At 42.1% G+C, this 13,827-nt stretch overlaps 1 protein-coding gene across 1 annotated transcript in view; it reads right to left on the reverse strand.

Annotated features, from left to right (window-relative positions):
• Positions 1-8,380: 8,380 nt before the first annotated feature.
• Positions 8,381-13,827, reverse strand: part of LOC101656140 (vomeronasal type-2 receptor 26-like) — a 14,280-nt gene continuing 8,833 nt past the window's right edge. The window contains exons 4-6 of the mRNA XM_045290295.1: positions 11,205-11,432; positions 9,707-9,830; positions 8,381-9,276 (exon numbers count right to left, since the gene is read on the reverse strand). Of these exons, the coding sequence (XP_045146230.1) occupies positions 8,381-9,276; positions 9,707-9,830; positions 11,205-11,432 (1,248 nt within the window). The remainder of the gene's footprint in view (positions 9,277-9,706; positions 9,831-11,204; positions 11,433-13,827) is intronic.

The following is a 13,827-nucleotide window of genomic DNA, read 5'->3' on the forward strand; positions in this document are numbered from 1 at the left end:
TATGCACACATCTGTCTTCAGCGATCATGTCGGGAAGGTAGATATCATAAAATGACTGTTTAGCTGAGCAAGGTGCTCTTGTATTAGGGGAGTGCGCATGAGGAGGCCCAATGTCCACCTGCCACCCCACTACCAAACCAATAATTATTGCACCTAGGTCCATTCCCCCCTGATCTGCAACACAATTGCCCTATATTTATAGACTGCTTTCAGCAGGATCCACATGTTCACAATATTGAGCCCTTCTATCCATGTAAATGGAACCTTCTTACATTTCAATACCTCTCTTTGGGTTTCATAGCGTAGTGCTGTCTATTTTCTTTGCAGAAGTCTTGTTTCTCTGGCTAGGTTTGTTGCTAAGTCTCCTATCTTTTGGAGCCTATTGTGAGCGTTTCCTGACTCTCCTTTTCAGAGTCTCCTCTTTAATCTGCAGGAGTCCTGTTGATTTTCCTATGTCCGCTCATGCATCCTTCCCGACAGCCAACCTTTTGTTAATGTAATAATTTCTAATTTTTCATTTGTTTTGTCAGATGGCTCTTGCAGTGTTTTCCTGAATTCTTCTATTTTCTCCTCTGTTGTTGTTTTCCCTGTAACTTTATCATCTTGTCATCCATAATTGAAAGCAGCTGAACATCATTGTTCTGAACTTGTGCCTGGGTCGGTTGAAGGCCTTTCATTCCCCCAGGGAAATCCCATGAGTCTGCACTTTGGATACTTCCTCCTGGATGCTATCTTATTTTGGACTTTTATTGAGGTTACCTGCTGTTCCTGAGTTGTTATGTTGCATTTGGGGTTCCAGTGTGTGGATAAAGTGTTGTTGGAGTGGGTCATGTTCTCTGAGCAGCAGTTGTAGCTTTTGAAGGTTTGGTGGTGGCTGGGTCCTTTGTTGAAAAAGGGGGAAATGTTGGAGGCCATCTGCACCGTAGTCTTGAAATTGTTAAGATTCATCATAACCTATGTGCTGTTCTCTGTGGTTTGGCATTTGGACAGGCCATTTAGAACAAGTACAAGGAAGTATGCAAGTCTGGGAGCAAGATGTGAATGTTCTTAGAAATGCTTGGTTTAACAGAAGATGAAGTTGATGAAGTGTATCAAGTAAGCTTGCTTAACAATGAGATAATTATAGCTCTGGGTTGTTGCTACATGCATAAAAAAAGGATGTGGAATAAACTCGGAGCTGCAGTATTCACTGTTGCCCTCCCAATTCTTTCTGTCTCTCTTTTTTCCTTAATCTTCATGCCCCCTTTCAGGACTATTGTATTCGCCGGTGTTTTCAATCACCTTCTACGCATGGAAAATCTGTACAAAAAATAAGGCTGACCAAAAAACAATTGATGCCTTATGAAATATACCATAAACTGTCAGAAGAACAATAAGTTTTAGAGGTAGGACAACCGGAATACTCCTCATCACTTCCTCTCATATACTATGTGCATATTATAGCTAGACCATTCATGATAGCCATGCAAAACTGAAATACCTGGGAATACACCTAATCAAAAACAAAAAGACCTATACAGAGAAAACTACAGAACCGTACTACAAGAAAACAAAAGGGATCTACACAAATGGAAGAAGATCCCATATTCGTGAAGCATAAGACAGAATATTGTGAAAATGCCATTACTATCTACAGCAATCTACAAATTCAAAGCCACCCTGATACAAATCCCACCACCATTCTTCAAAGAAATGGAAAAACTGATTAACAATTTTGTACGGAGGGGGAAGAAGCCCAGGATAGGGAAAGAACCCCTCAAAAAAAAAAGAACAAAGTAGGTGGTCTTTCATTAGCTGTCCTCAAACCTACTCTACAGCCACAGTTGTCAAAAGAGACTCTACTGACAGATTCACAGACAAATAGATCAGGACAGAAACAGCAGAAATAAAAACATCTGCATACAGACAACTAAATTTTGACAAAGCCCCCCCCCAAAAAAAAAAAAATGGGAACCAGATGCCATCTTCATTAAATGGTGTTGGATAACATGGATATCCACTGCAGAAAAATGAAACAAGACCCATATTACACTCAATGCACAAAAAACAAACTCAGTGTGGCTCAAATACCTAGATGTAAAACCCAAAACAATGGGGATCATCAGTGAGAAAAGCTGGACAAAGCTAGTAGCCCTAAGGCAGGGAATCCATGAAAGACAAAATAGATGAGTGAGTCCTATTAAAAATAAAACACTTGTGCCAATCTAACGACTTCCTTGAAGAATAAAAAGAAAGCCCACAGACTGGGTGGAGATTTTTGATAATAACATAATTGACACAGGACTCATTGCTAAATTCTACAGCATCTTACATAAATAACTACACCAAGAAAAAACCAGTAACCCTCTGAGAAGTTGAGCAAAGAAACTGCACAAATGATTCACAGATGATAACACTGGAATGGCTAGTAAACAAATGATGAAATGTCCCCGGTCACTAAGCATCTGGGAAATTCAAGTCAAATCAACCATGACATACCAAATAACAGATATATATTTACCCACGATAAACAAAAAACAAAAAAATTGGGGAAAACAAATATTGGAGATGCTGTGGTGAGATAGGAACTCTTATCCACTGCTGGTGGACTTGGAAATACCTACAGCCGCTGTGGAAAGTGACATAGCGGTATCTAAAACATATGGCAATAAAAATACCGTAAGACCCAACAATACCATTATTGAGCGGTGAGGTTATTAGTTTATTGTGCCAACCTGGCCAATAAACACATGTGGGATTAATTGAAGGGTGGAGAGAAAATGGCTCTGTGAGCCTCGCCTTTTTTGTTTCTTGCTCTTTGATCATCGGACCAGGGTGCAGTTGCCTGGCTTGTTCTTTGCCTCAATTTGCAAGCTACACTACCTATACGACACTTAACCCGTGGACTCTGTCACTGTAATTTGAGGTTCCTTCAAGACCTGCTTCACCACACCATTGGAATTTACATGTCTTGTGCTGGGGACTGTCAGACTCTGTCATCTAGCTGACTGTTGGTGACTTGCCTTGCTCTTTGCTGCCTGTGTGCCTGGATAGCCTGAATTGCTCTACAGACAACTATGTGGCTGCCCTCAAACTTGAAGGACTGTCAGTGTCACAACTGTCTGACAGGAGTGAGATGCACCGAGCCATTTGTACTGCTTTATAATTGAATTAACTTTATTTCTTATGTTATATATCTATCTATGTGTATAAATATATATAATTATTAGTATTCTGTTTTTGTTTCTTTCGAGAACGCTGTCTAACACAAGTATATACCCAAAGGAATAATAAACAGATCACGAACAGATGTTTGTTCCCCATGTTCAGTGCAGCACACTCCTTGATATTAAAAGCCTAAAAGCAGCCTAAATTCCCATGTGTAGAATATTGGACAAAAGTACTCTGGTACATATACACAATGGAATACTATGCATCCCTTCAAATAGCGATGAAAACATGAAATACTTCAAGACGTGGAATTATCTGGAAGATTGTATGCTTAGCTAAGTTAGTAAAGCACAAAATTACAAACTCTGCATGAGTCCAGTGGTTTAGAAATAAGCCACAGAATGACATCAGCTCAGGCTTGTAGGGCATCCAGTTTCTGGCTGGGGGCCAGACAGCCTGGTTGAGTGCCTGACCTGTGCCCAATGGACCATATACCATTCACTCCAGGCAAGTGTTTTGTAGGTCACTTGACCAAAGGGCGCCTCACATAAGCTGGAAACAGATGGTCAAGGAAGACTATGGGGATGTTGTATAGTGTGTGGCTGTCACATAAATCTATGTTAAGCCAGGACACACACACACCTCAACCCCTCTACCAGGCGTGTAGACAGCCCTTTCAGAGGGAAAAGGTGTACGGATGGAAAGACAAAGCATCAGAGGGGAAAGGGAGCAAACGTCTAGGGAAACACAAAGGCATGTCCATTAATAGGAGAAGAGGGAGGACTGACTCACAGGTGTGTGTGTGTGGGGGTGGAGAATGACTGAAAATACTTTGAGGAACACTAGGGGTGGAGAGTGAATTTGGTGGCATGCAACATGTGGTAGTTATATAATCTGGTGTCAATTTGGGATTTGTTAAGATTATGAGTGAAGGAGTGCAGTCTAGCCTGTCAATCAGGACTCTGTGTGGGCATGACCCACTCCTGAGAATTCTGGAAACTCCTGTATTTCCTCCTTGCAGGCGGAAGACACTTCTTTCTCTCTGCTCACTCCCTTGGAGATGCTCTACTGACAAGACACATGACGCTATGACCTGGGAACTGGAGAAGCCACATGGAACTATGCTAGTGGGCTAACCTGTAGCAGTAACATGGAAACCCCTGCCAGTGCTGAGATGCTTACAATGCAACTGGATCTATAAGACTTCCCATCCACTGTTCTGTGCTCTTTCTGCTTTCTCTGTCATTGCATGTGTGTCATGAGACTGAAGAGGACTTTATAGATTGGTATCAGACATATGGGTTACATAGTACTCCATGGTGTGTATGTTCCAGAGTTTTCTAATCCACTGTCTATCTATAGAAATTTAGGTTGTTTCCAGTTCTTTGCCATTGTGAATTGTACTGCAATAAATATTGGAGCATATCGCCACTCTCACCACTGGTCCTGAAGGGTTCATGTGTCCTGGAATCCCTGTTTCCAGTTCCTATCTGCACCAGTGTACATCCTCTGGTCTAGCCAGGTCTGTAAGTTAGAATTGGGATCATGATAGAGGAGGGGAGGAAGCATTTAAGAACTGGAGGAAAGTTGTGTGTTTCATCGATGCTACACTGCACCCTGACTGACTCGTCTCCTCCCGCGAACCCTCTGCGAAGGGATGTCTAGTTGCCTACAGATAGGCCTTGGGTCCCCACCCCACAATCCCCCTCATTCACGATGATATGATTTTTTTATTCTTTGGTGCTTGATACCTGATGCCTTTGACACCCCATTATACCGTGCGGGTGGGGCGGGTGGAGGGAAGGTGGGGTAGGAAAGGGGAACTGATTATAAGGATATACATGTAACCTCCTCCCTGGGGATGGGCAACAGAAAAGTGGGTGAAGGGAGACATCAGGCAGTGTAAGATATGACAAAAGAATAATAATTTATAAATTGTCAAGGGTTTAGAAGGGTGGGGGGAATGGGGAGGGAGGGGGAAAATGAGGAGCTGATACCAAAGACTCAAGTGGAAAGCAAATGTTTTGATAATGATGATGACAATAATTGTACAATTTTTCTTGACCTAATGGATGTATACATGGATTGTGATAAGTTTTAGGATCCCCCATTAGAAATTATTTAAATAAATAAATAAATATTAGAGAATAGACGTCGAGGTCTATTTCTTACTTCTTCTGGTTTTATGCCCAGTAGAGGAACAGCTGTGTCATACGGTAGATCAATTTCCATTTGTTTCGACTATGTAATGTTATGATATCTGTGAGAGCTCTTAATAAAATAATGGGAAAAAATATTTCCATACTGGAAATTAAACACTCCATAGGAGTCCTATTCTTCATGGTGCAAGGAAGCTCTTTTCTCCTCTGTTGTGGTTCTCTCCGTGTAAAAGAATCTCCCCAGAGGCATCATCTTTATTAAGAATAGAATTCAAATCTGTAGAAATCCATGGGGTAACATACAGAAAAAAATGAAACACAAATGTCCCATCCATTAAGGTGACTTGCAACCAAGTTGCCTCCAGATGTGTCCAAGTAGATTGGGCTCCACTGGGTTTTCCATGGCTGTGTGATCCTTCAGAAATAGTTTTCCAGGTCTTTCTTCAGAGCTTCCTATATGTGGATTAAAATCCCCAGACTTAAATTTACCAGCCAAGTGTGTTGATGATTTTCATTGCCCAGAGATTGCCATGGAATAGAAAAGTGCTGTGTGAGGCACTATACAGACATTCTCTAGTTTTTAATCAGCATAGGACAATGAAAAAGCAAACAGAAACCCTGAGTGTATCCAAAGACCTTCAATGAAGAACAGTGTTGATGAAGTATAATCAATCAATTTACCAAATTTGACATCCAGGTGACCAACAACCCTGTGAAGAAACATGCACATGTACTCGCAATAAGAGAAATACAAATTAAAAGCACACGTTTAGCAAAAGTCAATGAAAGAAGGAATAATAAGTGCTGGAGAGAATGTGGAGAGATCAAAATGCGATCACATTGCTGGTAAATCTTTAGAATTGTACCACCATTTAGGGAATCATTATGGCACTTCTTTAAATAAATGCAAATATAAATATCTCATGACCCAGCCATCTCTCTACTGGGTATATACCTTAAAGAAATAAAGAATACAACATGAACAGGGATGTGCACATCTATGTTTATTGAAGCAGTTTCCAAAATGCCTAAGTCTCAAAGCAACCAAAACTCCGTATTATAGAGGAATGGATAAACAAACTGTGGTACATACGTACAATGGAATATTATGCTTAAAATAAAACAAACAAAGCAAAAATACTAATACACTGCAAGAAAAGGACAAAGCTAGATAATATTATGCTGAGCAAACGGGGTCAATCTCACACAGGGAAATATTTAATAACACCGTTATTATAAGGAAAAACAAAGAAATGTGGCTTACACACAAAAAAGACAAGGCTTTGAAGGCTATGAGATGGCCAGGGGACAAGGGGTGAGAAAGAGCAGGAAGAGGGTGGGATGGGATACTGAGGAAGAAGGGAGAGGGCTAACAGAATATCACTGTTGATTTCATATCTTGAGATGGGCCACGTAAATACAAACAGTGTGCTATTTTAAAAAACAAACATAATCAATTAATTTTTAAAAATCTCACCAGATTCCTGATCTCTTAAACTGCAATAATAGTCTGAGTGGGAGAAAAGTAAAATAAGAGGAAAACCGAAAAGGACTTCGAGTCTTTAGTGACAAACAGGTTCATTTCCAGAAATAGAAAAAGAAACAAAAGAGCACATGGCATGGGACAAATTTGCAAAACATAGAAATAAATAAAGCCTTCTAGTGGAGTAAGACTCATAGCAACATTCTGGGACAGGGTACATTTGCCAAAAGATCTCTTTAAAATGTGAAAGAGAAAAGTTTCATTCTGAGGAATAAGATGCCCTTGATGGGAGCCATGGTATTTTCAATCACCTCATATGCTTGTCAAAACTGGAGAAGGAATTGAAAAGAGCAGAAAGAATTGATACATGTGAATTATGGAGTTGGTGAAGAATAGCATATAAACAAAGGACAGCCATAGAAAAGAGAAAAGTATTTTGAGGAAATACAGCCAGAATAGTCTTTAGAAGGGAGGATGGAAAGACATTATCTCATGTACTTTGGACTTGTTAACAAGAAATACCAGTCACAAAGCTGGTGCATAAGCAAATGTGGTGAGGAAAGCTGATGGTGTCCGGCTCTCAAAAGATATACCACCTGGGGTTTTAAAGACATGAAGGTAAACAAGCGGTCATCTAGCTCAGAAGAAACAAAGCCCACATGGAAGAAGCACACCAGCCTGTGTGATCACGAGGTGTCAAAGGGATGAGGTATCAAGGATGAAAGAACAAAAAATCATATCAGTGTAAATGAGGGGGAGTGTAGAGGGGGGACCTAAAGCCCATCTGTAGGCAACTGGACATCCCCTTATGGAAAGGTCATGGGGAGGAGAGAAGCCAGCCAGGGTAGAGTGTAGCAAGGATGAAACATGTAACATTTCTCTGGTTACTAAATGCTTCCACCGAGCACAGTATCATGATCCCATTTTTTACCTGACAAATCTGGCTAGACCAGAGGATGTATACTGGTACAGATAGGAATTGGAAACACAGGGAATCCAGCAAGGATGAACCCCTCAAGACCAGAGGTGAGAGTGGTGATACCAGAAGGGTAGAGGGAGGGTGGGGTATAGAGGGGTAACCAATTACAGGGATCTACATATGACCTCCTCCCTGGGGGATGGACAACAGAAAAGTGGGTGAAGGGAGATGTCAGACAGTGTAAGATATGACAAAATAATAATTTATAAATTATCAAGGGTTCATGAGGGAGTGGGGAGAGGGGGGAAATGAGGAGCTGATGACAGGGGCTTATGTGGAGAGCAAATGTTTTGAGAATGGTGAGGGTAACACATGCTCAAATGTGCTTTATACAATTGATGAATGTAGGAATGGTGATAAGAGTTGTCTGAGCCCCCAATAAAATGATGTTTTTTTATTAGAAGAAATAACAGTCTCTAGGGAAGGAGTAAATGCTCCGTAAAGCAAAAGGGCTGCAACATAGAGAGGACCCAGAATGAGATGAACTCACTGGCTGCTACAGTTGTGAGGATGGGGCAGGACAGAGCAGTGGTCTGTTCCGTTGCACCAAGGGTCACTATGAATAGCAACCAAGCACACACAAACTAAACACAAACAAGTAATATTTGGTCACTTATTCCTTAAAACTTTTGATGTGTTCCTACCTGGATGTAGGAAGATGACATAGCACTTTGGGGCAAAGATGCAGCCTAGAAGCCCCACACTGGAGGCTAAGATGGAGAAGATCTCCACAGCCACCATGACCTTCCCCTGGGTGCTGTGGTAGACAGGGAGGAAGGTCACCCAGACACTGCAGAACACCAGCATGCTGAAGGTCAGGAACTTGGCCTCATTGAAGGTGTCAGGCAGGTTCCTGGCCTGGTAAGCCAAGAAAAATGTCCCCAGGGCCAAGAAGCCCAGGAATCCCAGGACACAGTAGAAAGCAGTGACTGAACCCTTGTTGCACACAATGATGATGCTTCTGGGATCTGAGTGTGTGTCTGTGTCCACAAAAGGGGGAGAGGTTCCCAGCCAGACCCCACAGATAATAACTTGGATCAAGGAGCAGATGGGAACCACAGCATTAGATGCCCCAGACAGCAGCAACCACCTCATGGTTCTTCCAGGTGTCAGGGCCTTGAATGCCAGGATCACAGTGATGGTTTTGGCCAAAACAGCAGAAACAGCCACAGTGAACACAACTCCAAAGGTGATTTGGCGGAGGATGCAGGTGGCTGTGTTGGGACGGCCAATGAAGAGTAAGGAGCAGAGGAAGCAGAGGAGGAGGGAGAGGAGCAGGACATAGCTGAGGGCCCGGTTGTTGGCCTTGACTATGGGGGAGTCTCGATGCTTCACAAAGACCCACAAAACCACTGCAGTGATGACAGAGAAGCCCAGAGCTGTACAGGCCAGAGCCATCCCCAAGGGATCTTCATAAGCAAGGAAGCTCACAATTTTGGGCAGACAGCTGTTCCTCTCCATGTTGGGATACTGACTTTGAGGACACTCCATACATGTATCACTATCTGGTGAGAAAAGTGAAATGGAGTTTAAAGAAACAAAGGGAAAACGTGTTTCAACGCCTAGAGGGTGCTGGGTAGAAGGGATTGTGTTTTGAAACTTTCATCTTCACCTTATCTGGAAACTCCCTATTTCTTTGTATAAACCCAAATCAGCTCTCTATGAAGAATTATGTGACATTTTAAAATAGTCCTCATTAGTGGCCTTTGAGTGGACTCCACTCATGGTGCCCCGTGAGGGCAGAACAAAACTGTGCTCCACGTGGTTTTCTGTAACTGTGATCTCGTGGACATAGATTGGAGAATCTGTCGTCTGAGCTACCTTTTAAGACAACTTAGAATGTACTTCAGTGTTTACCTCTTTGTGCCAGCCAGCGACTCCAGGAGGCTGGTTAGAAGTGAATGAAGCTGACTGTTGTATTTTGTCAATTCCTACCTGTTTGATTAGATATTTCTCCCTCTGGACATGCAATACAATCAAAACAGCAACTAGGCTTCCATTTCTGAGGGATTTTCATGAATCCTGCATCACAGCTATTGCTACACACAGAATGAGGAGTCTGTAAGAAAGAAATCAATGATAATAGTTCAGTAGTCTTGTACGAGTTGATCATATTACCTTAGGATATGATCACAGCGCATAATTGTGTTTTGTTTTTCTTTAGTGATCCTGACTCATAAAGGCCCGAAAGATCCTGCATCACAATGACACCACTCCTATAGCACACAGTAGAACAGCCACATCAGGATCTAAGTCTGTATTCTTTAAGGAAGTGGATCAGCAGGGCTTCCTCTGTTGGAGCCACTGTAGGTTCCCATCACCACCCTTTCAGTTAGCGTACAAGATGTCAACTGTTGCACCACCAGCCTTATAATAAATAAAAAGTTGTTTTTGAGACACCTTGCACACTTCGACCCTGCTGGGTGTGTACAGTGAAGTCAAGCAAAATAACGATCCGTCCTTAGGATGCAAGTTAAACAGAATAAAATTGAGTTTTAAAAGAAATAAAAGAAAATCAGGAAATTTGATTTGATTTTTATATGCATGCTATCATAAGTCACGGTCACCCAAATATACTCTCTACTAGTTCGGTCCACGTGAGGCCCTGCAACAATGGACCCAAGCATAGAAACAACTGTGAGGATGGAGCAGGGCTGAGAGAGCAGTATTTCCTTCTGTTGTACACGTGCTTGACATTGGTTGGAACTGACTTGATGGTATCTGTCAATGACAACAAGGCCATGGGGACACAAAGTCTTTTTCGTCAATTACTAACTGAAAGGAAGGCTGTCTGAAGCCATCTCGAATCACCCCAGAAAGCAGCAGATCTACTTCCGTAAAGATCAGAGCCAAGGAACCTCCATGGGATTTATAAGACGATACAGGACTCAGAATTAACTGGACAAAATTGGGTTTGAGGTTTGATTGTTTTTTATAATTGGGGTTGGAGTTCATGGCTTTCAAACAATAAACTCAACTAAAATCAATGAGTACTCTGAACTTATCTGAGCAATAGGTAAATTGAATTTTCAAATTAGTTCATATTGATGAATCATTAGTATCCATTGTGTTAGAGTGGTATATAAAACATTTCTATATTATTTGTATTATATATTCCATATATATCCCTCAATTTTATTCTGACAGGTGGTGGGTGGCACGTTCACTCAATACTAACAACCACTGAAAGCAAAGAATAAAATTTGACCACCCGCCTCTGTTAACATTACAGCCTAGAAAGCCTAGGGAGCAATTCTACACTGTAACACATGGGGTTGCCTTAATTCAAGGTGGTCCCTCATATCTGTTAGGGAGAGAGAGACAAAGAAAAGACCATATTAATCAATAGAGATTTTGTAATGAGGTACGTGGCCAGAGACTTATCTCATGTATTGTTTCAGCATTGGGATGTATATGAAGAATTCATCCAAACCTCCGTGAATCCAAAAGCCCATTCTATCTGCTCCTCCTGGATCATCAAACCTTGACCACGTAGACCCTGGGGGATGAACTCTCCAACTTTCATGGGAAGGCCAAGAGCACCAGGAAAATTCAGAAAGTTCAAAATATCATATCGTGACACACAGTTTCTGTTCTCATTCAGGGAGACACGTTCTCCAGCACTGTTTTCCAGCAGAGTATTCGTTATGAATGGGTGGAGCTAAAGGAGAGAAATCATTAAGAAAGGAGATTAGAGACAAAAAAACTCAGGTGTGAACTAAAGTTATGTGTAGTTGCCAAGCAGTGACACAGGTTTTCTTCATGTGTGTCTATGTCCTTTCTGAACAGGTGTCATTTCGGGATGTTCACTGACTGTTTTGCATGTTCTGGAAGAGGACTCTGTCCTACCCCAGATAAATAAAATCTTCAACCCATAACAGTTAAGCAATTGTGACTCACAACAAAACTAGGTGTTAAGAGAATGAACTGCTACATCTGGGTTTCTTCTTCATACTTGCCAGACTATTTGGGGACTTTTTTTATTTTCCATAGTGAGGCTAGGTAAGTTGGAATCGCCAACATTTAAGCTAGTAGTTTAGAAAAAATCAAATAATTTGTGCTACCTAGGCCTCAGGAGTAGTTCCCATACCTTGCTAGAAAATTTCACTTCTGGTGACTCTATTAGGATTCAAGATAATCAACCCCAATCATTGGTTTTCACAGAGCTCCTGAAAAGATTCATCAAATACAGGAAGAGACAAAGATTCCTTGTCAATAGACAGTTGAATGTAGATATATGGATTCCTTTCTGGAGTTTTAATTCCGTTGGTCTATATATCTATTATGGTCCCCGTGTGCTGTGATGGTTAAGCATCAGGCTGCTATCCACATGGTCGGCAGTTCAAAACCACCAGCACCTATGAGGGAGAAAGACTGGGCTTTCTACTTCCATAAACAGTTATATTTTCATAAACCCACAGAAGGTCACTTGAGTCAGCATTGACGCAATGGTCGTGAGTCTGAGATATATCTATGAACATAATTGTTGGCTTCCATCCCATTCACCTATCTGTGGATTATTGGGCTAGCAGGCTTTCTATCAGAAAAGAAACTCACTGCCAGCCATTGATTCAAGTGCATTCTCAGAAAATCCAGTGTTGTCAAAGTGATTCTGACTCATAAATTGATTCTGACTCTTAGAGATCAGCGAAGAATTTCACCTATGAATTTTCAAGGCTATAACTGGTTACAGAAGTCTAAAGCTCCTCTTTCTCCATTAGGGAATCTAGTGGCTTCTCTTGCTGATCTTGTAATTAGCTGGGAAACACAGAACCCACTATGCCTCAGGGGTCCTGTTCAGATTCATATCAATGCTACTTAGGGTTTTTGAGGTTGTAAATTTGTATAAGAATATAAACCTTTGTCCATTTCCCCCATAATCATAAATATATTTACACATGTACATGTATGTACTTAGGCTTCTATGGATGCCCTTTGCCTCCTACTCCTTTCCTCTATTTCCTTACGCTTTCCTCCTGTCCCACTACCATGTTCAGCCTTCATTCTGGTTTCAGTAATTCCTCTCAGTTACCTTGACCTTGGTCACTCCCTACCAGTCCTACCATCCCCTCCCTGCTATTGGATTTGAACCACTCGTTCTCTTGTCCCTGGTTTGGCCAACACCTCCTCCCTTCCCCTGCCTCCCACACTCTCATGTCTGCCCGGGGCCGTTGTTCCCTTTATTTTCTTCTCGCATTTTTTTGGGGTCTAGCCTCTCTTATCTAGGTGGACCTGCAGATATATTAATATGTGCATAAAATTGGGGATGGCTTTGACAGCACAGCACCAAAGTGGCACATAAGAACATGGCGACGATGGTAGCAGCACTGACAAGCTAACAAACAAAGAAGCCACTGACATACAAAATTTAAAAGAAGAGAAAAAAGGAAAAAAACAAAACAAATAGGCAGGGGAAAAAAAGCCTGTTAGTAGTTCAAGGTCTGTTTATTGACCTTTAGGAGTGTTTTCCAGACGAGTCTAATGGCGTGCCACGTCATGGCCCCAAAGTCCATCGTTAGTACTCCCTTGGGAACGCCTTGCTCTGCTTCCCTGCCACTCCATTGCACGCCCCCAGTGTCTTGCCTCAGTGTGGTGGGGTCAGTTCAGTCCCATATCCCACACTATGTCTCCGGTACTGTCTCGTGTAGAGCCATGGGTCAGTGCAGGATGTCGCATCTCGCCGTGGGGGCAGCTATATGGTCCTCTCTGTACATTGGGCCCTCCAAGCTGGGCTATCGTCTTCTGAACTTGGTGGGTCCAGGTGTACTCCGCTCCATTCTTCCTCCTTCCTTTGCTTCAGCTTCCTTCTGGGTGTGGTGTGGTGGATCAGTTCCAACACCAGATGATCTATTTCCATTTTCTGTGGTGCTCCCTTCCATGGTGGGGTCGGGCTAATTCTGGTTAGGACCGGTGCATGATCCAGTCTCTTTGTGGATTCCTCCACATGTTACGTGGTCCTCCTGGTTTGGCTTGTCCTGATGGGTTATGTATGCACATTCCAGTTCTGTGGAAATGGACCTAGGTGCACATATTTATAGGTTTAGTAGTAGGGTGGC

Source organism: Echinops telfairi, unplaced genomic scaffold (assembly GCF_000313985.2).
Source record: "Echinops telfairi isolate 266 unplaced genomic scaffold, ASM31398v2 ScPeMD7_36;HRSCAF=134, whole genome shotgun sequence".
NCBI classification, from domain to species: domain Eukaryota; kingdom Metazoa; phylum Chordata; class Mammalia; order Afrosoricida; family Tenrecidae; genus Echinops; species Echinops telfairi.